General features: G+C 45.7%; 1 protein-coding gene across 1 annotated transcript in view; it reads right to left on the bottom strand.

Moving 5' to 3' along the window:
* GTF3A (general transcription factor IIIA) overlaps positions 1 to 12194 on the bottom strand; it is an 18911-nt gene extending 6717 nt beyond the window's left edge. The window contains 9 exon segments of the mRNA XM_030922020.1: positions 1240 to 1320; positions 2878 to 2951; positions 5066 to 5154; positions 5727 to 5823; positions 8407 to 8507; positions 10687 to 10800; positions 10802 to 10954; positions 10956 to 11177; positions 12171 to 12194. Coding sequence (XP_030777880.1) covers positions 1240 to 1320; positions 2878 to 2951; positions 5066 to 5154; positions 5727 to 5823; positions 8407 to 8507; positions 10687 to 10800; positions 10802 to 10954; positions 10956 to 11177; positions 12171 to 12194 — 955 coding nt within the window.

Genomic DNA, 12194 nt, shown 5'->3' with positions numbered 1-12194 from the left:
AGAAAACCTAGGTAGTACCATTCAGGATATAGGCATGGGCAAGGACTTCATGTCTAAAACACCAAAAGCAACGGCAGCAAAAGCCAAAATTCACAAATGGGATCTAATTAAACTAAAGAGCTTCTGCACAGCAAAAGAAACTACCATCAGAGTGAACAGGCAACCTACAGAATGGGAGAAAATTTTTGCAATCTACTCATCTGACAAAGGGCTAATATCCAGAACCTACAAAGAACTCAAACAAATTTACAAGAAAAAAACAACCCCATCAAAAAGTGGGCAAAGGATATGAACAGACATTTCTCAAAAGAAGACATTCATACAGCCAACAGACACATGAAAAAATGCTCATCATCACTGGCCATCAGAGAAATGCAAATCAAAACCACAATGAGATACCATCTCACACCAGTTAGAATGGCAATCATTAAAAAGTCAGGAAACAACAGGTGCTGGAGAGGATGTGGAGAAATAGGAACACTTTTACACTGTTGGTGGGACTGTAAACTAGTTCAACCATTATGGAAAACAGTATGGCAGTTCCTCAAGGATCTAGAACTAGATGTACCATATGACCCAGCCATCCCACTACTGGGTATATACCCAAAGGATTATAAATCATGCTGCTATAAAGACACATGCACACATATGTTTATTGCGGCACTATTCACAATAGCAAAGACTTGGAATCAACCCAAATGTCCATCTGTGACAGACTGGATTAAGAAAATGTGGCACATATACACCATGGAATACTATGCAGCCGTAAAAAAGGATGAGTTTGCATCCTTTTTAGGGACATGGATGCAGCTGGAAACCATCATTCTTAGCAAACTATCACAAGAACAGAAAACCAAACACCGCATGTTCTCACTCATAGGTGGGAACTGAACAATGAGATCACTTGGACTCGGGAAGGGGAACATCACACTCCAGGGCCTATTATGGGGGCGGGGGGGAGGGGGGAGGGATTGCATTGGGAGTTATACCTGATATAAATGACAAATTGATGGGTGCTGACGAGTTGATGGGTGCAGCACACCAACATGGCACAAGTATACATATGTAACAAACCTGCACGTTATGCACATGTACCCTAGAACTTAAAGTATAATAAAAAAAAAAAAAAAAAGAAACCTTTTTACTTTAAAGCACAGAGCATTTCACTCTTGAAAAGCACAAAACGAGTTCTGTGGGGACAAACATTTGCACCATGCCTGCCATGCATGCCTGCCTTACCTTTATGGGTTTCTCTCACGTGTTTCAGAAGTTCTGTCCATGTTTTTGCCACAAGGGAACATCCTTTTTGACATACATAGCCTATGTAAAAAAATTGGTGCATTGTCTGTCATGAATATTCATTGTAAACACTGACCATAACTACAAAGAAAACTTAGGTGCCTATATAATTTTCTATTCCCCTCCTAATAGTATTCAAGTCAGCCTCCTGAGGTGGGAATAGAAACTAAAAAAAGATTTATGTTATAGTAAAACTGAACAGTGGCACAGCAAGGTGCCTCCCTTTAAGGATTTCACCTTCCTGTGAAGCAAACTTCACAGAGTTCCCATCTTCTCAGCATGATCATGGAATAGGCAAACTTCACAGGAAGGATGCCTTCCCCTCTCTCAGCGTTCTCAGGAAGTTGGGTGGGCTGTGTATGGACTCCTATCTCCACGTCTTGATTTCCCTTCCCCTGCCTGCTCTATTCTTGCCTCTATTTTCCTCAGCAAATATACTCTGTGGTCGGTCCCTTGTCTGTGGCACAGCACCAGCACCAGCACCAACTCTCAGTAGTGTTACCATGCCCACCCCTGGCTTCCTCTAGTCTGGCCATCTTGTGTCATACTGCACAAAAAAAGTAGGGTACATTACATTTTAACTCGATCACAAAAAAAAAGTTTTGTTTTTGTTTTTTTTTTTTTTGAGACGGAGTCTCGCTCTGTCGCCCAGGCTGGAGTGCAGTGGCCGGATCTCAGCTCACTCCAGGCTCCGCCTCCCGGGTTTACGCCATTCTCCTGCCTCAGCCTCCCGAGTAGCTGGGACTACAGGCGCCCGCCACCTCGCCCAGCTAGCTTTTTGTATTTTTTAGTGGAGACGGGGTTTCACCGTGTTAGCCAGGATGGTCTCGATCTCCTGACCTCGTGATCCGCCCATCTCAGCCTCCCAAAGTGCTTTTTTTTTTAAAGAGTACAGCTAAGGAAGAAAATAAACTGGAAGGACCCAGAGAAAAACACTGAACAACAAGGGATATGTGCAAAGCACTGAAATGGGATTAGTAAGTATACAACAGCAAGGCTGAGTTCCACCCAACTAGAAACTAAAAACAATCAGGCTGCCTCTCACTGTTACTAACCTCTTAAAAAAAAAATCATAAATTCTAGGACCTAGGAAATTGAAATACAGATTAGCAAAAATCCCTCAAGGAAACAGGTAATAGATTCAAGTAGTTAATGTAATCAAGTCTTTTTTTTTGAGAAGTGTAACATCTGAAGGCTCTCAAAATGTCACACTATTATCCAAGCCTTGTGAATGGTGAACAAGGAAAAGAATGGCACAGGCAGTAAATATTAATAGAAGAGGTTAAAAATGACAGAAGCATCAAAGCCATGGCTGGAGCATCAGCACATTCGTCAGTGTCACGTGTACCCAGGCACTTGTGAACAAATAACACATTACATGTGAACAGCAATGACACGGTAGTGGAAAAACAGACATATACAGTGCCTCTTTGGGCAAGAATGTAGACCCAAATAAGCAGGATGCTGTCCCCTGCCCCCAGAGTTCCCTTCTTTTCAGCGTAATCACGGAACAGATTCAAAGGCACCCAGGATTTGGCATCCCCCTCAGAGGAGCACACCCAGGCTGTCCGTACACACCCTCGTGGGTCTTGGCATGTCGTTTCAGCTTGCTGGGTGATGCAAAGTGTTTCCCACATCCTTCCTGGGTACACCTGCATTGGCAACACATGAGGTATTAGCCAATCCATTTTCACAGAGAACTCCACTCAGGGTCAATGGCACTTTGTCCTGTTTCTCCCACCGAAGTCTCCCCTCTTCCCATAACCAAACCCATGTTAAAATGTAGACCTCATCACAGGTGAGATTCAAGTTACTCGACCAGCTTTAGGGCAAAACAAACTGTTGGAGGAAAAAGTCACGTTACTTTTTTTAACCCAATTAAACAGTTTACATCTTTATACCTCCGAAAATATAGTCTGCTTTCATGGTTACAAAAAGATACTTCGAGAGGTTATCTGACTTGGCTTAGGTAAACCCCTAAGCGATTCTGAATCACTTGTGACTAGCTTTCCTAATGATGGTGCACAGGGGGTGTGCAAGAGAGCACAGCGCTAGATGCATCTGCCTCTGGTGAGCAATAAAAAGCACGTGTTCCCTCTGTGCTAAAGCCATCAGCAGCAAAGAAGCAGCAGCAGACCCACAAGCAAGGAGAAGCAGGGTCACTGCAGCAACTCCAAGGCACAAGGCAGCCTGTGCAAGCTGAGGGCAAGTGCCGGATGGCCAGAGCCATGCAGAGAGCCACTGGCCCTTTTGCAGGTCTACCCAACTTGTCCAGCCACCCTCACGTTCCTCAAAAAACCCTCTCTAACTGCAAATAAACCCAATTACTTGTTTTGTTCTACAGGAAAAGCATAACGAATGTCTCCATAATGACATTTCATATAGTTGCACAGGCTCTATTTGAATAGTTAAGTAATTTCGCAGCCTTTAAGCTTAACTACAACTAGAATAATCTCAAAAATTATTTTCAAACACATTAAATATTTCTTTTAGAGCAAAGTAAACCTTTAAAATGCTCCCAATATGTAAATGTACATATGCAGTACATATTATCAGAAAAAATGCTGATTAGGAAGCTTTCAGATTTGTCCCACTGTTGCTTTAAATTTCAATGGCTTTTCAGGTTACAAGTGTTTTTTCATTACATGGATAAACCCTATAGTGGTGCTGAGATGTTAGTGCACCAGTCACTCAAGCAGCATACACTGTACCCAACGTGTAGTCTTTCATCCTTCACCGCCTCCCCGAACTCCCCACTCCAAATCCCCAAAGTGCATTAAATCACTCTGTCTTTTTGGCCTCATAGCTTAGCGCCCACTTGGTGAAAACTATGGTATTTGGTTTTCCATTCCTGAGCTACTTCACTGAGAATAATGGCCTCCAGCTCCATCCAAGCTGCTGCAAAAGACATCATTTCGTTCCCTTTTATGGCTGTGTAGTATTCCATGGTGTATATACACCACATTTTCTTTACTCATTGGTCAGTGGGCACTTAAATTGGCTCCATGTGTTTGCAGTTGTGAACTGTGCTGCTATAAACATATGTGCGTGTGTCTTTTTCATATAGTGACTTCTTTTCCTTTGACTAGACTTCAGATTATACTACGAGGCTACAGTTACCAAAACAGAGTGGTACTGGTATAAAAATAGGCATTCAGACCAATGGAACAAAACAGAAAACCCAGAAATAAAGCCAAATACTTACAGCCAACTGATCTTGAACAAAGCATATAAAAACATAAACTGGGGAAAGGACTCCCTATTCATAAATGGTGCTGGAAAAACTGGGTCCCTATCTCTCACCTTACACAAAAATCAGCTCAAATTAAATTTATGACCTGAAACCATAAATATAATTCAAGAAAAAAACATTGGAAAAAACTCCTCTGGACATCAGCCTAGGCAAATAATTCTTACTAAGACCCTGACAGCAAATGCAACAAAAATAGAAATAAATAAATGGGACCTAATTAAAAAGCTTCTGCACTGCAAAACAAATAATCAGCAGAGTAAACAGACAACCACAGAGTGGGAGAAAATATTGGCACATTATGCATCCAGTAAGAATGTATATCCAGAATCTACAGAGAAATCAGCAAGAAAAACAAACAATCCATCAAAAAGTGGGCAAAGGATATGAACAGACATTTCTCAAAAGATATATAAATAGCCAAAAAACATGAAACAATGCTCAACACCACCCTTGCATTTCCAATCTTATTCACACCTAGAATCCAAGGGATTTTCAGCCACATGAAGTACCTACTTGAACAGAGGTTCACTGGTGTGCTGGCACTGATGGATTTTCAGCTGCTGATGTTTCTTAAAGGCCTTCCTACAGTCTTCAAAACTGCACTGTTAATTTTAAATTGTAAAGGCTCGTTAGTCTTATGGAAAGTCAAAAAAAAAAAAAAATCAACAGTTCATAACAGAATCCTCAAGATAAAACTATTTTGGAGATTATATAATTGTTACTTTCACCCGTTTTGTTACTGTAACATTCTGCTTTATCTCAAAAAGATTTGAAGAACCATATGACATTTGAAAAAGGAAAAATGTTTCCATTGGAATAGTCTCCCAGTACACTTTAATTTGCACAATGTTTGCTTCCAAAATAAAACCTTTATCATTATGATGGCATTAAGTAAATTCGGACATTTGACAGACAAAATTGGGTTGACGAAAACTTTATTTTTCACTTTTATTTTTTAGAGACAGGGTGTCTCTCTGTTACCCCAAAATTTTTTGTTTTGTTTTCTGTTTTTGTTTTTTTTCAGAGACAGCATTTCACTGTGTTTCCCAGGCTGGTCTCAATTTCCTGGCCTCAAGCTATGATTATAGACTTGAGCCACCGCACCTGGCTGAAAATGTCAGAAACACAGGCAGTAAGTGTAAAAATAAATTTAAGCATATAAAATCATACTTACTATATATTGTTTTTGTTGATTTTCATGTTTGCGTTCAAAATGTTTCTTCAAGTTTGATTTTGTGTTGAATTTTTGATCACAGCCATTAGCTGCACAACTGTAAGAAGTTGTATAAACCAAAATATTAATAAACCAAGGGAAAAGAAGTTTTAAGACACACATATCCTCCTACTTTATAAAAGCGAATTATTCCAAAGAACAGTAATACTATCAAATAGTCTTAGCGAATTCCAAAGTGTTAAGCCATACCACATAGACCTTTCAACCTGATGACTATCATGTAACAAGATGCTTTTTCATATTAGGCTTCTGAAATTATACACACTACATCAGTCATCTTTTATACACACTGGGCAAAAGCCTACACCAGGCCTAAATCATGCTTAAGATAAATTATTCTCAGCTTAGAATCTGACAACCTTAATGCTGCTTAAGATGTCATTATAAACTGCATTTCCGGAAAGGCCTCAATAAAACTTGTCTGGGCTTATCATTAGAGGTGAAACAGATACTTAGAGCAGAACCATAACCATTATGTTCCCTGGCTTATCAAGCCATTCTAGTTCTTATCTTGGCATCTTGGCTTTGAATGATCTAAATCCTCTGCAAAGCCGTTTTTTTTTTTTTTTCCAAAAGAAAATTTGTGCCTCTTGTGATGAGCCTTTGTAAGCTTGAGGGATGAAGCAGGACTTCCCTTCCCAGCATCAATCTTAGCCATCACTCACTGATAACCCTAGGGCAGGCACTGTCCCATTCCTAGGGCCAAGCAGAGACAAACAAGCCAGCAGTGACCATGGGAGGCACAACGCAGAGGCCCACAAATGGGAGAGACCCTAGAAGCCCCCACTAACTGCAGGGACAGAATGCTGAGTGTTAGCTGGGCAGGCAGCCAACAGTAAGCGCACTCTCCGGCCTCCCCTGCAATTAGGGCGGCTCAAGGCTAAGTCCAGCCCACCTCTCTAAATAAGGGGGCGTGCCTCTTATGTCCTTTCCTCCTTCCTTCCTGCCAGCAAGCATGCTTATGCAACAGCTGGGCCCTAACAGATAGCACAGTGAGGTTGAAACCCAAGATGAAGATGGCAGAGACCAGTTAGAAGGGGCTCCAGAGCTCCTGCCTCTGTATTTCTGTATTTCAGTCACACAAGACAAACAGCCCATCTTGTTTAAGCATCTCTTATGCTGGGTTTCTTGCCATTCTTCACCCTAAACCTGACACAGGCATCTAACCCAACCGAGTGTGGGGCAGGAGGACAGGCGTGGAAGAGTCCTGACAGGAACCCAATGGGCATGAGAGACCCCGGCACACTTGGGAGAGAGGGCTGGTTAGTTAGCAGAGCTGGAGCACAACTTCATGCCTGCAAGTCAAGCAAATGGGGCAAGAGAAGCAGAAAAAGACCAAATCACACAGGTCACTGTAGGACACACTTGGAACCTGGACTTCATATGTAGGCCGTGCTTGAAAGCACTGCACAGCTTTAAGGGAAGCACGTGGGAGGGCACTGGGGGAGAGGGCTGGCCTACAGACTGTCATTCCGCCCAAAGGAAGGGACTGAGATGAGACGGTGGCTGCTGGATCTGATGGGTCAGTTACACAACCTGGCAACCCACCTGTTGCAAGGGATGGGAGAAAGAATGGAGAGTCCAGGGAGCTGCCTTATCTTTGCTATGGGTCACTGGACAGACAGCGAGTCCACCTCTCCAGACAAGACCATGAGAGAAGATCAAAGAGAAAAGTGAGTTCAGTTTGTGACAAATTTGGGCCACATGGAATTTTTTATTTTTTTAATAGAGATTGACCTGACCATCTTGCCCAGCCTCAAAGCAATTGCTTGGCCTCCAAGCAATCCTCCCACCGCAGCCTCTCAAAGTGATGGGATTACAGGCTTGCGCCACCATACCCAGCCTACCACATGGAATTTAAGAAGACACAGAGACAGCCAGGTAGTGCTGTCCCAAGCAGTGGGAAATGGGGATCTGTAGCTAAAGAGGGGCACGGTCTGGGCTAGAGCACAAGCTGGAAGAGTCACTGTCCAGTAGTAGTTGCATGGCATTTCCTACCATATCCACCCCCTACTTGGCCAGGACCCCCCACTGCTGCCAAACCAGATGACATTTTTAGTTTTGTTATGTAACTTTTAAGACTTCTTTACACATAAGAACAAATACAAATATAGTTGCTTCCTGCCTACCCAACACCCACTACTCACCCCTCCCCTGACCCCCTAGCTTTTTTACACACATAAAGGTAGGCTACGGAGGACTCTTCTGCACCTTGGTTTTTCAATTAAAGTGCCCTGGTGATTTTCTCATGGCTTTGCAGAGAACATCTGCATTCATTTTCCTGGCTGTAGGGTATCCCACTGTGTTGATATACTTTAACTTGTCCCCACTCATGAGCATTTTAGCTGCTAAGATTACAGGCACAAACCACCACCCCTGACTAATTTTTGTATTTTTGTAGATATGGGGTTTCGCCATGTTGCCCACGTTTGTCTCAAACTCCTGGGTTCAAGTGATCTGCCCGTCTCTGCCTCCCAAAGTGCTGGGATTACAGGCATGAGCCACTGCACCCTGCCAGGCTTCACATTCCTGATCTCGTGAGTTAACAATCAATCTTCTTACCAGGTCTATATGCCCAACACAGCCCACTTCAAAAGCCTAAAACCAGGTCTCTACTTACACAAACGGCTTTTCTCCAGTGTGAGTCAGAATGTGGCGGCTCAGATGGTAGTCCCTGATGAAGGCCTTGCCACACCCTTCATAGTCACAAACAAATGGTCTCTAGCAAGAAAAAAGAAAAAGCATGTCACCCCTGCACTAGTTAGTGACTCTGGTATTATTTAAAAGCTTAAACTGCCTAGTGTTAAGGCCACAGGCTTCCTATGCAGAGGTGGTTTCTACTCAGTAAGAGCTGTGCACCTGCTGCAAGACACAGTGTTCCTGCACGAAGTGACACAACATAAACGCCACAACTTCTCACAAAGTCACTGCAAAGATTTTTGTTCTATGAACAGCATTTAAAATAAGCAGGCATAGCATTTTTAACCTGCTCCCAACCTGGCAGCAGGCTTTCAGAGGGCATCGATGCCCTGGCTGTTAGCATGGCTTGTCTGCACAGATCCCCACCGCCGCATGATTTAACATGTAACAAGCAAGCCTAGGGCAGAGGAATGAGGGAGGCCTGTCTCATCCCAGACAAGCCCAGTGTCTGTGCTAAGAGAATGCCAAGCACAGCTATAGGAAAGTGTGTCACACCTGAAAAAGCTCACAGGTGCCAGGGCAAAGCAAACAAAACAGCTCAACACCCTAAATGCAACCACCTTTTGTGATCCAGGGGTTGGGAGGGGGTGACTCATTTTGAATCTATAGTAAAACCCAAACACACACCCAAATAACCAGTTTGGTGCATCTAACTATGAAAAGCATACCACCAAGGTGTCCAGGAGGGAGGTACCCAGGCCTCCATGAGAGTACTAGGAGCAAAGCAAGCAAACAGGTACACAGTGAGCTGTATCACCAGGGCAGAGCCACAGAACCTTGCACAGTGGCAGGCGTGGAGTAGGCTCAATAAACATGTGTCAAATTAATCTACATGAGAGATTTGGGACAACAAAGATGACTCCAAGTTTTTCAACCTGTATTAAGGCAACTGGTAGTGGCAGTATCCAAAATACAGCACAAGGTCTAAAAGGAAAGGCAAGCTTTTATTTGGATCTACTGGTAATACGGAGCCCAGAATTTAGAGGCTAGAACGGGCAAGAAGAAGGGAGAGGAGCAAAGCATAAAGGATGTTATGAGTGATGCCAGTGGCTACAAAAGACTCCAAGAGGGAGTGGGTGGGGTGGAAATGCAGATGGCAGAAGAGGATCCAGTGAAAAAGGCAGACGAAGAAGAGGAAAGAACCAGAAAAGGTCTCAAGGAGGACGCCGTCGACCTTCCAGTGCTGGAGAGGGTAAGGAATGAGGCCCATGAGGGGACCTGGAGGAGGTGGCCCATAAATTAGAGGAGGTACAAGGGGCAAAGGTATGGACTGCAGCCCAGTGGTTTAAAAATTAAGGGCCTTAAGCTGAGGCAGTGGGAAGCCTAGCTCTGCCAAAAACTGGGAAGGTGGGCAGATTCCTCGACCTCCATGACCCTCGTTTTCCTCACTTGTGTGTGACATGGGCTGCCACGTCATATCATGGTATCTGACATTCTCCTGCCCTCAAAATAAAATCCAAACTCCTACTAGACCTACTTCTCAGAACTCATATCGTGATCTCCGCACCTAAACACACACACCTGCCTCCCACCCCGAGGGCCACAGGCTCCCTTTGCGTTCTCTCTGCCCAACTCAAATGTCTGCAAGGCTAGATCCTTCTTATTCGGCTCACACAGAGAGGGCTTTCCTGACCACAACCCTGCATGTCATTCCCACCTATCCTGTGGTCGGCTCGACCCAGGAACGAAGGTCCATGGCAGCAGAAACCCTAGGTTTGCCTGCTTTGCTCACTGCTCTCTCCAGTGTGGAGTTATGAAGAAATGAGCACATGCTGCTCTCACGACCCCCGGTACATGTAACCCATCTTCTGTACCAACTCCAGGGGCCAGTAATTGGCAGGTGTCTAGTAGTGGTGGGCCCCCTCAAACCTCGCACTTATTTGCAGACTACCGGAGGCACTTGGCTGGCCGAGACTCACGATCAAACAAGGGGAAATGATTGCTTAGTAAGCCCCGAGCCCCTGGCATAGATACCAAGGTCGCAGAACGAAGGTCCTAGAACTTCTTGTCTACTTCCTCAGCTCCTTCCCTAAGTCCACGATGTTAAAGCTGAACGCCCCGCACAACGGGGCCTGAGGCCCTGGCCATGACTGCAGTGGCTGCTGGGGGGGCCACGCGCCCTTCCCAGGCCGCTGGGCAGAGCCCACTGGCGAGCCACCGCCATCCCTAGGTTCAGGGTTGGCCGCCTCGTCCCCCTCACCTCCCCCGTGTGCTTGCACAGGTGCGCGTCAAGCTTCCAGGCCTTGCTGTAATTGGCGCTGCAGTCAGGGAAGGAGCAGATGAACCTCCTGGGAAGCGCTGGGCGCGGCGGGGTCAGGAGCTGAGCTCTCGCCGGCTGCGATGAACGCTTCAGCGATGGTCAGGGACGACACCGACTCCGCGACCACGGCCGGCGGATCCAGGGCGCTGGCGCCTCCACGCCCCGGGCCAGGCGCGCTGCCATGTGCCGAGACACGTGCCGGGAACCGGCGCGCCCGGCCAACTGCTCCAGGCGGAACCTTCGCGCGACGCCGGCACACTTCCGGGAGCGCGCGGGGGCATCAGGCCCCGCCCCGCGCCGGCGCAGCGGCTGCGCTTGCTCCGGGAGATCGCGCATGCGCCAAGCAGGGCCGCCGTCGCCACCCCGCGCCCCGCGCCCCGCGCCCGCCCGCCCTGGATAAGAGGCGGGGCTTCTGCGTCCTTTGCAAAAGGCTATTGCGTTTCACAGGCAACTCAAATCTCAAGGCACTGCTTAAATGGGACTTGTTTCCCGTCCTCCAGTACACTCTGGAAAGCACTAGCCTTACATAATTTGTTAGCCTGTTGCCACATTGCTAATGTGTCCTCTTTGTGGATTCGTTTCATTGCATGCTCTACATGCTTCCTCTGCAAGCCCCAGCTCAGAGGTTCCTAAGCTCAGATTCACGTGGAGAGCTTTACAAAATTCCGAACCTCTAAAAGAATAAATACAGATGTCTCCTCATCCTACCCTTCCCCAGCCCCGCAAACTGACCAGGTGGTTGGAAAAAAAAATAAAGGAAAAATTTGGGAACACTGCCCTGGAGTCTTGATGACCTGCTTGAAACAAATCTCCAGGTGACTCAGTGCATATTAAAACCTGAGAAGCCCTTTTGAGACACCTGAATGAATACAAGTATCTTAGTTTATGAGGACCACGTGCCTAAAAAACGTCCTTGGGTACAGGTAACTGGCAGGATGATTTGTGGGATGATCGCCAGATCCATATTTTTCACATCCTGCATTATTCCAAATCATTAAGCCCTTGTCGGAATCTGATGAACAGGTCCCTGCACAGCAGTGCAGTTCTGGAAACAAGCCAGGGCTTAACATCAGAGCTTATGAACTGAGTATTCCAGTTCATGAACACTCCTTTGCTTCAGTCTCCTCATCTTGAAAGTGGGAAAGGTGATAACGCCTGTCTCGTCCTCCGTCTCAAGATAACGGGGCTGTGAGAGAGTGTCTATGTCGTGGGTCCACCTATTGCTTTCTTTATTTGCCACTCTAGCCCCCGTCCATGGATGAGAGAATTCTACACATGTACATCCCTCCCACAACTCCGGAAGTCAAAAATGGTTTCCCTTGCGCCAGTTCTGGTTTTCTCCTCCCCATGCCTCATGCGCAGGGCCAGGGTGCACGGTAAATCTCTGAGATCCTCCTTTCTTTTGGCCTTTCTTGGCCACTGACCCCATGCAGCATAGCCACACTCAT

This window comes from Rhinopithecus roxellana, chromosome 18 (assembly GCF_007565055.1).
Source record: "Rhinopithecus roxellana isolate Shanxi Qingling chromosome 18, ASM756505v1, whole genome shotgun sequence".
Taxonomy (NCBI): domain Eukaryota; kingdom Metazoa; phylum Chordata; class Mammalia; order Primates; family Cercopithecidae; genus Rhinopithecus; species Rhinopithecus roxellana.
Note: the sequence above shows the minus strand (reverse complement) of the source record. Positions and strands in the feature narration are given on the sequence as shown.